Below are 14,962 nucleotides of genomic sequence, written 5' to 3'. Positions count from 1 at the left end.
GAAATGTCTTCTCATATTGCCAGTTAAATAGAAAGTAGAACAAAACGAACAAAAATCTCGATTGCAAAACAATCTAAATACAATAAAATAAGGAGCTCAGTGAGTCATATAGGGACAACAGCTAATAAATGTAGACTTTGTGGTATGAGGTGGTCCAAATTTCCTGTGGAGCTGAAATTGATGACTAAGTTTTCACTGCCTGTAAAGAGGTGCAGAGGGGGCCTGCAGTAAAAGCCATTCACCTCAGTGTGAAATTACATCTGAATCTGACAAAATAATGAATAATGTCATGAAGTCATTTTACAAGTTTTTATTAGTTCAAAGTTTTAATATTTATTTTGGAGCTATATGCTCTTTATGTAATTAAAATAATAATAATAATGTACCAATAAAATATTTACAGATATAATTGGCTGAGAATATAGCCAATACATAAATTTGGACCAATCAGCGTCGTTACTGTACACCCCCAGTGTCCAATCATACGCTCGGAATTGAGCGTTGTGTTCCGCCCACAGACAGCAGCCAGTAGTCTGGTAGAAAGAACTGTCATTTAGAGTGAGTGGACAGGATGGGGAAGACGCAGAGAGAGCTGGAAAACACGAATTAAACGTAATGAGAAGTATTACAAAACAACTTTTAAAGTTGCCCATGTTGTGTTTGCAGCTTACGACGGCATTTGTTAGTATCTAACAGGTAAGTTTATCCCGTAATAATACGTCTTTGACCTGCTTTTTTCTTCGAACGAATGAGCTGATTTTTTTAAAGGAAGCTAACGTTTTTGTTTTTTTGTTTTGTTTTTTGCTAACAAGCTAATGTTTATCTTACCGCCCCCACCCCATCCCATTCTTCCCACCACCATCTCCTTCTGCAGAAAAACAGCAACTTTGGCAGTACGTGGTTTTTTTTCTCACTGCGATAAGAATTACAGTCACTTTGTGAGGATGTCAGCCCCCAGCAACTCGCTTCAGCAGCCGAGGGTCAGACGCAGCAATGCGGGCTCCCCCGGCTCCTTCAACAACAACAGCTGCCGTTTGCACCCCATCCGTGCCACTGTGCCCTACCAGCTCCTTCGTGCGGGTCAGAGCAGTCCCACGCGGCCACAGACCCTGTGCGGAGGAGCCACGAGCCACAGCCGGGGCTCCAGCCCCCCCTCCAGTCCGACACTCAGTTCAGGAAGTGCAAATGCTAAGCAAAGACTGTCCCCCGAAAATAAGGAGTCGTCTTGCCCCCCAGACTCTCCAGTTTCCAGAGGTAAAAACAAGATTTTCAGCAACTTTGCCTGTGCTGGGTCAACAAATGCTCTCCACGTGCGTTTGATTCAGGATGACTTGTCTTGATAGCCTTACTTATGTTGTCAATGTGTGGTGTATAGTCATGCCATAAAATGTGATCACATATTATTTTTTGGGGTGGGTAACAAGTAAGTCTGGAGTCAGGCTGGTACTTGCTTTGAAGGAGGTTTATGCATTAAGCCTATCTTTAAGTGCAGTTATGCAGTCATACAGAGGCTGGAGTGAAATACTGGCTCCTTTACTTTATTTGCTCTTTTGAAAGGAGAGAATTGGCAGAAAGACCTGATTTTAGTTATAACAGCGGCCACGTCACTCCCAGGAGAAGCCACGCCAGAGAAATGGTCAGGTGTTGCTTAGACTGACTCTCACTCCATACATGGATGCATGTACTCTGAACATATGCTAAACCTCACCATGCTGCCTTGCACATGGATAGCAGAGCCTGGCCTTATGTTGTTTCATGTCATGCCCAGTTGATCTTTGGAAGAGATATGGAGATACAGTGAAGGAGCATATGAGAGTTTAGGCAGCACCCAGTGCTTCACTGACTAAACCTTATTTAACTGGCTGCTTCTCCTGCCAAATATTGACCCTGTGGCTGGTTTTCTGTAGCAGTATGCTTTCACAGGCCAGCAGTGCACTTTTTCTTTTTTGCTAAAAGAATACTACTTTTTCTGTAGCCCCCGTGTTTTTGTAGAAAACGCACTCCTAACCACGCTCCGTCAAGCTAGTGTTTGAAACACTCTGTGATAAGAAAGGCCTGCTTTTCCTGCAGGCTCATTCTGCTTTGGTTAACCTAAGTGACTCCTGCTTTAGCAGCTGGGGCAGTGTTACTTCCATTTGTCAAATTCTAATAGATTTTCCCTCTTACCTTTAACGAAATGGGTGCCCTCTTTTCTCAATGCAGCACGATAGTTATTATGGAGTAGTGTGTGGAATTTAATGTTTGTGATGTGCTTCACATTCCTCAGTTCTTTGAATGAGATGACCTCCAGCCTTGACTAGTGTAGCATGCAAGGCAGGAAACTAAGTCTCTTCAATAACAACTGAGTGGGCAGCTTTACCAAGCATGGTGAATTTCACCTGAGTTGGTGTTGATCCCCTGCTCTGTTGGCATGCCATGCATACCTCGGTCCTCTGAGAGAGTCAACCTCTAACCCAGACTAGTGTCCCATGTCAGTGGTGATGATGATGGAGGCTTGACCCTCGTTCATGGATGTGACCCCACAGTACAAACACGCCTGAGAGGCGTCAGATGACAAGTACTATGGGCCACATCAGCAAGTGGTCTCATGGTTCCCGGAAGTGAAAAATGTGGCATATAGATCAAAACAACTGAAACAAATAACCGATAAGATTGCCAGAATAAGTTATTGATCATTAAAATAAAGATATGACACATAGATGCCTGTCACTTTTATTTCACTTACAAAAGTAAGTAAAACACAGATATTTATGATTGTAAACTGTCAAGCAGACAGATTGAAATGAATGAAGTTAATCAGCCCATTATTCATAAGTCAAATCATTTTTTGTGTCAGGCAAAGTTTCTTCCGGGCATTGGCTGATTGTCAGGTCTCATATGCAGCTTTTTTCTTTTTACCCCAATTACTGGTGTACTTATTTTTTAAAAAAAATGTGTAAAACAAATTTTGGCTCTGATATAGCCGCCTCTCTGTGGTCTAATGTTCTGCCTAGAGAATGATTTGATGAGTTACACTTCAAGAGTAAAAAGGGCTATAAGCTCTGAGCACAGTAGCACATTCCTTGTGAAGTAGCTCTGGTGAGCTAGCCGAGTTGTGCATTAATGTTGAAGTTGTGTGACCTACCTCATTAGTGACAAGTATGCAGAATTTCCCTGTTACGTTAGAAATGCTTCACCAATGCAGTATTTTACACTGACCATAGATATATCTGTATTCTTTTAATGACCTCCAGGGGGCAATAACTGTGGTTCCAAATAGACTTGCGCTTCTATAAATGTCTATGGAAAAACTGCTCTCCTTCCTGACCCCAGTAAATACTTTCCTGATGAGTTTATGTGCTCAGCCACCTGTTTCAGATCACAATGAATCAATCATTAAGTTTTTTTTTTAGCAAATTTTGTTTAAGTGTCAGAGGATTATCCAGGATGTCCTTACTGGATAACAACTTGTGTTGACGAGGCTTTGTGCGAGTAGTGTCACAGTCATATGCACCCCCTGACTATTTTCACCAGGTTTCTAAACACCAGGATAACAAAGGTGAAAACACTCAACATGAACTAGAGAAATTCACGGATTAATGGGTCATGTCACAATTAACATCTAGCTGAACTTTCCCACATACGCACTAAGAAGTTCAGCTTCATGATAAAATCCATTTGGACAAATTACAATTTTTAGTGACACAAATTGTATTGACGTCATGCAAAACAACTGTCAGCCTTGAGTACTCTTGTCTTTGTCCTATCTGGTTCACTGTAATTGTGGGTGGGTGGGTGGGGCAACCTAAACCTCACCTCCAGGGCAAGTCTGGCACAGAGGCAGCATGGCCAGAAATGACACAAAATTAGTCTTGTTGCTGTTGTTTCTTCAGCCTCCATCTGTGTTCACGGATCCCCAAAGCAACAACCGACTCCCTCCCAGCAGATTGTTAGCTAGCATTACCCGGCATCCTGGTCAGTAGTGTAATTTAATTTGAAAAATACAGTTATTAGTTAGAGGTGGGAATCACCATACATCCCACGATACGATATTATCACGATACTTAACGCACGATACGATATTATTGCAATTTTTTAAAAATATTTTGTGATATTCAGATTCTGTACATAAAGGTAAACTTTATCAATATTCATTTTATCTAATATCAAAGTCTCACACTCAGTCTTTCTCTCATTTCAGTTTTATTGTTGACAAACTGAACGGTTTGTATTACAGTCTAGTCCAACTTAACTGAACGCAACCATCTGGTACAGTTATAGCTATTCTGAACTATGCAATTTATGAAAACTATGCAGCCCATTCAGCAACTGAAGAATTTGAAAGTAAATTAAAACAAAATATAATTTTACATTAAATAAATTTTTTTAAACTGTATTAAAATAAAACATGTCTTAAATTAAAATAAGTAAACTGTCATGTTTATTGCTGCCGAAAACAAGTTAAACACATTTGGACAGTGAAGGAATGTCAGGATTCTTGCTCAGAAAAAGGATCAACATGCTCTGAAGTCAGAGCACAAAAACCTTTTTTGTAACAAAATATCGATTTCTGCTGTCCCTGTATCGATACATTATTAGCAAACAAAATATCACCATACTACACAGTATCGATTTTTTCCCCCACCCCTATTATTAGTGTTGTCCATGAAAAGTATGGGACAAGGGTTAATAATTGTTATTCGCATTATTAAGGAACCCCCCCATTTAAAACAGCAAGATTGTCTACAGTCTTTACATGTAGTCTGCAGTGATCTCGAAAGTCTAGATTTTGTTCCAGGACTGCTCGCTTATACAAGGCAGAGTCGGTGTGTTGAAGCTTTGGCAGTTTATAGTCGGATTTCTTTTTCACAGCTCACGTCTTCTAGAGCTGCACTTTATGTCCTTGTCCTTGACCTTAAGCCGGTTCTTAGCCCTGTTACATAAAATATCAATAGAAATTCTTGATCTACAGTCTAAAAACATGGTGTCGGGCATGCAGCCTAGGCCAGACCCTGTCCACCAGTGAGTCCAGTTTGCCCTCTGAATGGGTTTGAACTCCAGTTTTTTGCTTATGTTTTTGTTTTTATGAAACAAAGTCCATCATTATTATTTTGTGGTAATGCCAGCCTTACTATATAAAATGTATAGAAAGTGTTTCTAGGCCTAGAGATGATTTTCTTTTTCTTAAAAAAAAAAAAGTGTAAAATAGTGTCCATGTGAAGGTGATATTTATTTTCACTGATCAGCAAATTCTAATCACAGTAGACTCAATAAGACATCCCAATCATCTGTTTTTGAAAATGGAACTTTAATTAAAAAATAAATATTTTAAGAGATTGGGTTAACTTGACTTTGACTTTTGCTTATAGTTTCACATTTCAGAAAGTAATTCTTTAAAGGGGGGTAATGTTTGCAGGTGTTTTCCAGTACAGTGCATTTATTGGTCAGGAATACTTAAGGTCAATGTGGATGCCATGTGGCACTAAATTGAGTTTTCCATGAGGTTAATAAAGAGATGCTACTGCAGAACTGTCACATTCTGACACAAGCTTACCTCTGACTGCAAAACACGATTTACAAACACAAGATCTACTGTGCTGTTATTTTGTTGTTGTTGTTTTTGTTTTGTTACTATATCAAAATTTTTGCATGTATATAAAATCTTAACATGCTTTTTGGTAGTTTACTCAAACCTAAAATACGTTTTTTGTTTATCCAATGTCCAAGTGCAAAATGCATAGACTTCTGTTAAGTTAGGTAACAGACTTTTTGCTTTGCAGACCAGTCAGGCGTTCACGTACAGTCATCCCCATGCAAAGGTCCTTTTTAAGCCAGGAAAAGCCCTCAATATGAGCAAAATTGTTCACTTTATCTTTCATTGCTGCAGCTCAGTGTGACTTGACTACAGCAATAGTCTGTGCAGTGTATAATTTCTCATACACTGTAGTACTTTGAACCCACTCATAGACATAATGCTTGCCATTTGGTGGAAAACTCCGTCCAAAGTGGCTTACAGTGCCACGGGTGTGGTGATGGACTTTGGTTCACATGATTTAGATCTTAGCCTGATGATGGTGGACAGAGTTAAGAGTATTATATTTCACCTTATGACCTTTTAGGTTCACCAACATGACATCATCTTTTACCACACTGTCCCCACAATGAAAGTCAAAGTGCCAGCTGTGCTGAAATGGCCCTGCTTCATTGTCAGCTATTCAAACTGCAGAGTAGGACCAAATGTGAAAATGAATGTGGTCTGAATCAGTGGACTGTAGCACAACTGCACTGTTTCCTGTACTTTCATCTCTATGCATGTGACATTTTGAAGCACCTGGAAGTTTACCCTCAACTTTGATCTAAAGGTTGCTCATTCTTAAGTCCACACACATAAATGGGGGATTTTTTAGCACATACGTTCCTCATTCACTGAGATGCATTCAAACCTGTTCATACTAGCTTGTTGTGAAATATACCTACTGGACTCAGATGTGAATAATGTTTATATTATATTAATGTATACGAATTTATTTTACTGTTTTTTGTGCTAACAAGCAATTTCTCAGCCTGCAAAGACGCACACAGTTACAAACTCGGATGTTAATCACAATTAATTTTATCATCTATTCATTTATTTTGTGTGAAATGGCAGTGCATGCTCAAATGCTACATTTCAAAATTGTCAGACCCGCCCCCTTTTTAATGTAGGATATAGATATAGATACCTTGGCTTTTGTAATGATCAGATACTGGTGTTAAATTAATAATCTCTGGTTCCCCTCTCTTCCTCACAGTGAGAAACATTCTTTTATGTAGGATAACATAAGGTTCATCTTAAATATTGCGTTAAATATTTTCTAGCTTTGTAAAGTACAATGTGATGCATCTATTTAACAATATAAATTTACTTTATTTAGAAAAATTGTGAGAGAAAAAATGTGTTGGTGTTATTCACCAAATCTGTATTTGCAAAAGTTTCATTTAAATAAGCATCTACTGCATACTGCTGTCATATATAGTCATGCTAATTTCTTCTTTTTGTGCATAACTTCACACATAAGTACCAGATATGGACCAGACAGCAACACGTTCTGTTATCATAAATGTAACTAGGCTTCTCCAAAAATAATACACTGGGCCAATGCCCTTTTAGCCAAACTATCATGCTGGTGTGGCGAGATTAATAAAAAAAACAAAAACAACCCCCCCAGAAAAACAAACAAACAAAAAACATCCAAACTGCTGCCACTTTGCTTTTAATGTCCTCCATTATATATTAGTTTCCCTGCTAGCTGGACTGAAACGTTGTCACCTGATCCAGCGGGTTGTTTTATTTTGTTTTTTGTTTTCTATTATTCAGGATTGCACCGCCATCCGATCAACGTGTCTTAAATGTCACGTCACTTTGAGAATTTCTAGCACACGATTATACAATTTTTGCTTCCACAGTACAATCAGAACATGAAATCATCACAGCCGTGATGTTTTTGGAACAGGACGTTGAATTAGGAGTGGGTGATATGGGAAAAAAAATTTATCGCAAATTTTTTTTTTCACGTCAGTGGATATATCAAGATATAAAATCAAATCACTTTAAAAAATAAATAAATAAATATTTTACTCCTAAGTGAAAATGTGTGAAGCTGAACATGATAAATATACTGTAGATCTTCATGCTGCTGCATTTTAAATACACAAGTGTATATAGTAAACTAAAACTTTAACTCTGACCGTTCAAAACCTTCAAGTGTTAAAGAATACAAACAAATGATATTTACCGTATCTCAAATTTTCACTGAAGAAAAGTTTTTTTTTCATAATTGTCTTTTCGTTTTATTGCCAACCCCCATGCTGAACTTTACATACAGAAGAGCATTACTTTGTTTACACACAGCAATGAATACATTAGCCCACCATTAGCTTAGTTCTCATTTTTAGTGTTTTAAAGACTTAATTCCATTTATCCTTTTTATAACAGTTTTTACACATATAGGGTTGTTGGAGATATATATTAGCTTAGGGCTGTGCAGTTAAGTAATTATTTTTATTTGCTTTTTCCCCCCTTCTCATTACGATTGAAACTAAATCTCTGGTATCGTGTGAATATTAACGCTGTCGTCTTGCCTTTCAGCACCCTACACTTTACTTTTTGTTGCGCCCTGAAATCTCAGATTTACTCTCCACCAGAGTGCTTTATATTTATTTTTTATTTATTTTTAACATAAAGCAGTTTGCTTTAATCAGGCAGGTAAATCAATTCTACTGTTCATTTAAAATAAATCTTCTGTCTGAAAGACATTTGTTAGCTAAATGTGCATTTTTTTTTTCCTCTCATCTACTTATAATTGTGTTACATAAAGGTGCTGCTATTGCAGCATATAGATACTTTATATTTCCAAGTATTTGGGATTATTTTTGCCATAATTGAGCAGCACTGCATTAACTAATTAACTGGTTGTATCTTATGTCTTAAAAACCCTAACCCCTTGTTATCAACGTGCAAGTTGAGAATAAGATTTTAGCTGGTGCCTCAAAGTGATTAAAAAACATATCTAAAAAGGAAAAATCGGAGCGCGTTTTGCTTTTCAAACTCAACTAAATACTTGAAATTAATTGATGTCAGTTTAAAAATGAACACCATGGTAAAGTCAGTGTATTTTAACTTTTGATACATGTTGGCACTTTCAGTAGATTTGCCATATTAACTTGGATTAAGCCTAAGTGTCCCATTACAAGGGTTTCTAAACTAGGATTAGGCTTAAACCATGTCTAAGAAACCGAGTCTGTCTCTTTTTAAGCCTGGTACCAATAGGAAAACTTACTGATTTATTCTTAAAATGCACTTGCCTGAGAAGGTCTTGAGTTGTCTTTTGTTTTGTCTAAAACCCAAACCCATTCAATTTGCTATCATATGACCTAGAAAACCTGCCAATTGTCACGCTAAAGGAGTAGAATTGTAGATCATACTAAATTAACCAAATTTTCTCTTCAACCAGACTCACGCATTCCTGTGCATACCTGGGGCGAACAGTTCTCCTATACTTTGCAAAAGAGAACTACCTGTTTGTTATCACATTTGCCTTACAGCTAATAATTCACCATCCTGGAAATGTAAAGACTTCATCACAGCTTGCTGTCTGAACCGCGAAGGGAAGTCCAACCTGAAAATATTTCTTTAATTTGACATACACTTACTTTACCCATGAAAAAAATCAAAATCAGACTGCTTTGATGTCTTGGCTTCCCTCATACTGTTTCTTTTTTCTCATCGGGAGATTATTCTAGTCTGGCAAGTGGGGAAATGATGGAAAATAACTAAAATCCCAGTTTTGAGAGCACTGGCTTGGACTATATAAACATTGATAGAAATTTAGCCTGCTTCCTTTGTCTAGAATGCTTCAGGGAATTTTTACTGTAGCCCAGTAAGCTTACTTAGGCAATACCTTTGGGTGTGTAGGCCTGTGTATTCTGCGAACAAAGAGCAACAATGAACGGCTGTGTAGTTCTAGTAGGAGAGAGGTGCCTCATGGAGATAGTTTAGTCTGTGTGTCTGTTGGAAAGGCCCTTGCCCTAGCCTGCTCAGGCAAGGAATAAAGTAAACAAGCATATTTCCTGCTCATCGTTCTGTTCCTTTACTCTGCCTTTGATATAGGAACGAAAGAAAGAACATACACTTGCTTTTTTAGAAATTACTACAAGTATAATTGAGGCTAATAAATGTAATGCAGTCTCTAAGCACATTCGAGCTAATATATTTACATGTTTTTTTGTTTTTAACTGTGTGGCACTGCAGGAATGCAGAGTGGATGCAGGCAGTATTGATGTCCATTGTGGTTGTTTATGAGTTCTTATGTGGGTGGCGTGTGCTTAACTGCTCCAGCTCATAGCAGATTATTCTCATAATGTCAGATACTGCTGCTCAGCCATTTACATTTGCCTCAGGTCGCAAGCCTTCTCTTTGCTCTGCTGTAACACATCACACTGTCCATACTTTCAAAACTAGAAGATATTGGTACAAAAAACTCATTTGGTTAGTTGAAGCCATGTTTTATTACATTTGTTGTTGTTTTGCTTTTGCTTTTTTTATAATCAAAGCAGTATGTTTTGATTATAACTGGCGTCGATTTACATGCTCCTTTATTTCTAGATAAAAATGTAACTACTGGGTTTGGTTTGTCATTCAAAATATGGCTTCATGTTCCTGGTTGTATTTGTGCAGTAAGTGATTTGTTACACTAAAATGTTAGCATTTCAGTTGAAACTTACTAACACACTCAGCAAGGAAGAGTCAAAAGATGCCTCAGGGTGTTTGGCAGTATTGCACATCATGACATGCACTGATGCCAGCGTGCATGCGTGTGTGCCTAATTCTGTTTCTTTGTTCTTTCTAACTTTACAGCAGAAAGATCCAAATTACAGGTGAGGAATTCGAGTGCCATTCGACGGGCTTCTTCCTTGGACGCCATCACAGGGCCATACCTCACTGGCCAGTGGCCTCGGGACTCCCATGGACCCTACCCTTCCTGCATGAAAGACAAAGCCACACAGGTACACGGTGTTCAGAAAATCCTGCCTTGGCTGTAGGCCTGCAGGGGTTGACTCAACCTAACTCTTTTCAACACTAATCTTTAACCTTTACGCAATGCTGGCGTGCATTTAATCAACCTTTAAGCCTAGTGATTGGAGAGTTTCTGCCAAAATTAACTCTGGGTGTTGTAGACATGTCTCTCTGGACATTTTTCTTTTAAAAATGTATTGCATGGTTTTTTCTGGAAACAAGGAGGTGCCCAAAGTAACTCCCTGAACTTTGGAAATCAATTCTGCAATAAATAATTATTTGATTTAGGAAATATTTGCATCATTTTCTAGTGTTCTGTTGTATATGCTGTTACAGCTATTCAAATGAAACATGGGCAACTTTTCAAAAGATTTTGACATATGTACTTGTGTGTTTGAAGCTCAGGCTTTAGCTCTTTTTCTGTTGTTGGATGTCAAAGACAGCTTTGTATGTGGTCACTGCATTTATTGTAACAACTGTGATTACATCACAATCCCATTTACACTGGAATTTTGGACTCTTTGTAGTCATCTTCTAAGCCATAGGGATACAATGGAGGAAAAAAATCACTACAGGCAAAGAAGTCAACATAAGAAGGAAATTAGTAGCTGAAGTTTTTTAACTGATGCATCATAACTCAGTATTAAGCCTCTGCGGCGTTACATTTTGCGTGCACATGCAATATTAGGTGGTGAAAGAGTCTTTGTTTGGAAAAGTTGAGTCAAAATACTGCATTTAAGTGGAGATGCACAATGATTACTTGTCCCAATAATATCTGTCTAAATGAGTGTGGTTTATGGCCATTTAAAGTTATTTCTACAGTTGACTGGAAAATAAAGACATAAAATATTATAATCTTATTTTAAGGCCACTTTGTCAACCATGAGGCCAGGAGGGCTTTTCAAATTAATGATTTTTCCCGGCAAATAATTGCAGGCATGAGTACCAAAACTATTTTTTGGTTTCTTTCATAGTTTCTGTCATAGTGCTTGGTGCTGGTGAAAGACTTTTGTTATATTAATCTGGTGGTTGAAGTCTGGAGTCGGCTGCCAGTGTAGGCCTAACAGAAGTGTCTGAATAGTCTGAAATTCCCCGAAAGCACAACATTTTAATGCATTATAACACTTCATAAGGCATATGTATGGATTCCACATTGAATCTGACCACAGTATTCCTGGATAACTGCCCACACATAATCAGCTACTAATCTTGCCATGTGACTCGGTGTTAAATGTAGTTTCACTCAAAGAGCCTTTTTTTGTAGGGGGAGGGTTTCTGTTATGAAAGAATATTGAATATGTATGATGATGACAAGGGCTGCTCTCCTCTGTGCTAACAGAAGCCTTTCATGTGTCTGAATGAAGACCGCCGAGGCTCATTTACATGGGCTTCATCCCTTTAACCCCTCATTCTCCTTGCATTTCTTTGTGTGTAGGCTGAGGAAGTGGTGAGTGGGTCCTACGAAGTTTCTTGAGCCGGCTGTGTGCAAAGTAAACATCTCTAATTACAGGGTTCCTGTGCATTCTGGACAGACTGGGCAAGAATGGAAAGTCGATTTGATAGTGATTGGATCTTGACTAATGTTAATAAATGGACCCATCTTTTAGACTTAGTGGGGGGTTTTAAGCACTCTGTGATGTTTGCCTTGGTCTTAACCATATTTACCTGTAAAAATCTGATTGAAGTAGGCTAAAATAAAAATCCAATTTAAGTCTTTAGAAGCTGTGGAAAAAATGGAAAACATTTTGGATGTTCTCAAATTCTTAAATGCACAACCATCCCCGAAGGATAGTCATAGACCACTTCCTGTTAACAAGTTATGCCTGGCCCCAGCTCTTTTTATGAGACAACAACAGAAGCAAGCAGCACACAAAGGATCCACAGACTCTTTTGTTGTGCATTGCACAAGTTCAAGTCAGCCTCTCCTTTGAGCTGTAATTCAGCCCTGCATGGAGGTGAAGTTGTTTGCACCTGTCCCCCAGGCTATGACTGAAGCGAGGAGAAATCCCACTGCTTACCACCTGGCCCTCGTGGCTACACGGCCCGCCTGCCTTTTGTGTGGGAGTTTAGGAGCAGAGGGCCCATACATATGCTAATCACTGTTCCGGGACAGGGCTGCGTGCTCTAGGCCCTGTGGTTACAGAACACAGAGAATGTCTGTATGAAGATTAGGATCCTGACACACCAAGGCAACCTCAATGAACTAGCATAAAAACAAAACTGATCAGTTTGTGTTGCCTCATGTCTTCTATTAAAAGTTGCACTTTGCACACAGTGCAGGAGCCGATGACCAGCTGACCGCTGATATGTGTGCACATTCTGGGCCTACGTGACAGGAAAAGACTCATTAGCATTATGTGTAATTGCAAATGTACAACACAAGCTGTTGTGTTATTTTCATATCCCTGTGAATCACCCCAGAGGACATCTTGAACAGCTTCATATGAATTTTAGCTTCTTTCTTTGACTGAGACTTCACATGTACATGGTAGACATGGACGTAGGCATTGTGATATCACCCGCTGGCGTTTTGCAGCTGCCATTTCGTTTTTTGATGTAACCATATTTGGGTGGAGCGTGGATGCTAAGTTATAAACTAAGGCTAACAAACTTGGTTAGCAATCAGCATTCATAAAGTGTGAAGGTGCAACACACACATACATCTTCTAATTAGTGATAAGTAACAGAAACTACAATTTAATTAATCAAAACTGAAAAACATACCAACACAATAAATACCGGAGGAAGCATCCTGAAGTTATGAAAGACAAAACTATCCATAGAGAGTTTTTAACGGTCTGATTATTAGGAATGTGCATTATCTTCAAATATTCGATTAATCATTCAGTTATACATTTTGACAGAAAAAAATACTTTCCCTTGTGTTTACCAGTAACAGGCTATAATACGCTGCTACCACCCGATGGGCTCTCTGCCAGAACGAGTGTCGATGAATTTACTTTTTGTGACTGGTTGTTGTTTTGTTAAACCTTAGTCGCACAGTTTCAAAAGCTGTTGCAGCTCTCTGTAGAAGAAAACAAGTTCCACCACAGACTCCACCAGTTAAAGCTAGCATTGAATTACAGTTCTGTAGAAACTGGTGAAAATTAAATGGTATTTTTGCTTGAAATCTCACTCCCTAATGGGATTGGCTCACATTGGGAGCCTCAAAGGACCGTTAAAAGAAATGCTGTTTCTCGTGCTTTGAGGTGGTTTAATGTTAACATGCATCCAACGTCTGCCTTGGTGTACAAAGGCTTTTCAACAGAAACATGTGCTAGAGTGCTTTATTGGATGTTATCTCATGCCACATTTTAATCAGTAACTATATTCCATGTTTGCCTCCTCGACGCTTAATGTAAACTGATGTCTCTTGTAGTGATTTTGATTTACTGACTCATAAAGTCAACTCGCCCAGTCAGAGAACATGGTCTCTGCATCTCTAAAATGTACCAAATTATAGCAGCGGCACTTTGCTCGCATGTCTCGGCATGTAATCTAAACAAAACAGCACAAATTCCACTGTGATTCTATTGAAGCCCAGTCATTATTTCCTGCTTTGGAACAGAGCTGGATTCTTGAGGATGTTGCCTGCATGTAACCCTTTGGGTGTGATTCACAATAGGAAGCGAGCTAGGCTGCAGTAACAGTTGGGTTTTATCTGTAGAGCATTACATTATCAGGCACCACACCTGGCACACTGTTCAGGCTTGGAAGTCGGAGCTGAAACGATAAAAGGCCCTCTGAGGTAAATAAAGGTGGGTATTCTTGTTAACACATTGTTCGAGAGGAACAGAGTCGATAAAGAGAGGCAGCCTGTGGTTTTTTTTGTAACTGCCATATCTTATGATTTCCCTGGGGAAGTTAAATTGCAAATTAAGATGCCAAACAATGATGATATTGTGACCTCACTGTGTCATCGTTTAGCCCACTGACTGGTAATAAGCTTTCTTTATGATTAACAAAAAAATATGCCACCATGTTTTCCTTTAAATGGCCCTAACTGAAGTAATAAAAATTAACACCAAACTGTGCATTATAACTAATGAATAAGTATAACTAATGAAAAATGCAAACTAATCATTCCCATGAGACTATACCTTGAAGTGCCAATAAAAGCATTGCAGATTTCATAAGCTACAGGTCCTCCTTGACGTCACACAACATCTGTGAGAACTTAGTTTTTCCTCGAGTCCAAAGCTCCACACAGTCTCTGTGCCCTTTCTAGCCAATCTGCATTCTGCATGAACAGATTACGCTGCAGCATCAAGTCCCTCAGTGTTTGGCAGAGGCATCAAACGGCACAAGCGATTCCATAGCCCATGCACAAAATGTTAATGCTAAAGGCTAGCTACACATCTGCCAAGCACAGTGGTCCCTTTTATGAGAGCACAAGTGCTCATTTAATCTGCTGTCCTTTTCTCAGGC

The 14,962-nt window shown here is 38.8% G+C and overlaps 1 protein-coding gene across 3 annotated transcripts in view; it reads left to right on the top strand.

Annotated features, from left to right (window-relative positions):
- The first annotated feature begins 530 nt into the window (after window positions 1–530).
- Window positions 531–14,962, top strand: part of glcci1b (glucocorticoid induced 1b) — a 29,107-nt gene continuing 14,675 nt past the window's right edge. For 2 of the 3 annotated variants that reach the window (XM_085178465.1, XM_085178464.1), the window contains exons 1-3: window positions 533–696; window positions 875–1,254; window positions 10,376–10,524. In XM_085178465.1, coding sequence (XP_085034591.1) covers window positions 945–1,254; window positions 10,376–10,524 — 459 coding nt within the window. In that variant the 5' untranslated portion in view covers window positions 533–696; window positions 875–944. Of the gene's footprint in view, window positions 697–874; window positions 1,255–10,375; window positions 10,525–14,962 lie in introns of all 3 variants that reach the window. The other variant, XM_085178466.1, reaches the window with a different exon arrangement.

This window comes from Neolamprologus multifasciatus, chromosome 11 (genome assembly GCF_963576455.1).
Source record: "Neolamprologus multifasciatus chromosome 11, fNeoMul1.2, whole genome shotgun sequence".
NCBI classification, from domain to species: Eukaryota; Metazoa; Chordata; class Actinopteri; order Cichliformes; family Cichlidae; genus Neolamprologus; species Neolamprologus multifasciatus.
Note: the sequence above shows the minus strand (reverse complement) of the source record. Positions and strands in the feature narration are given on the sequence as shown.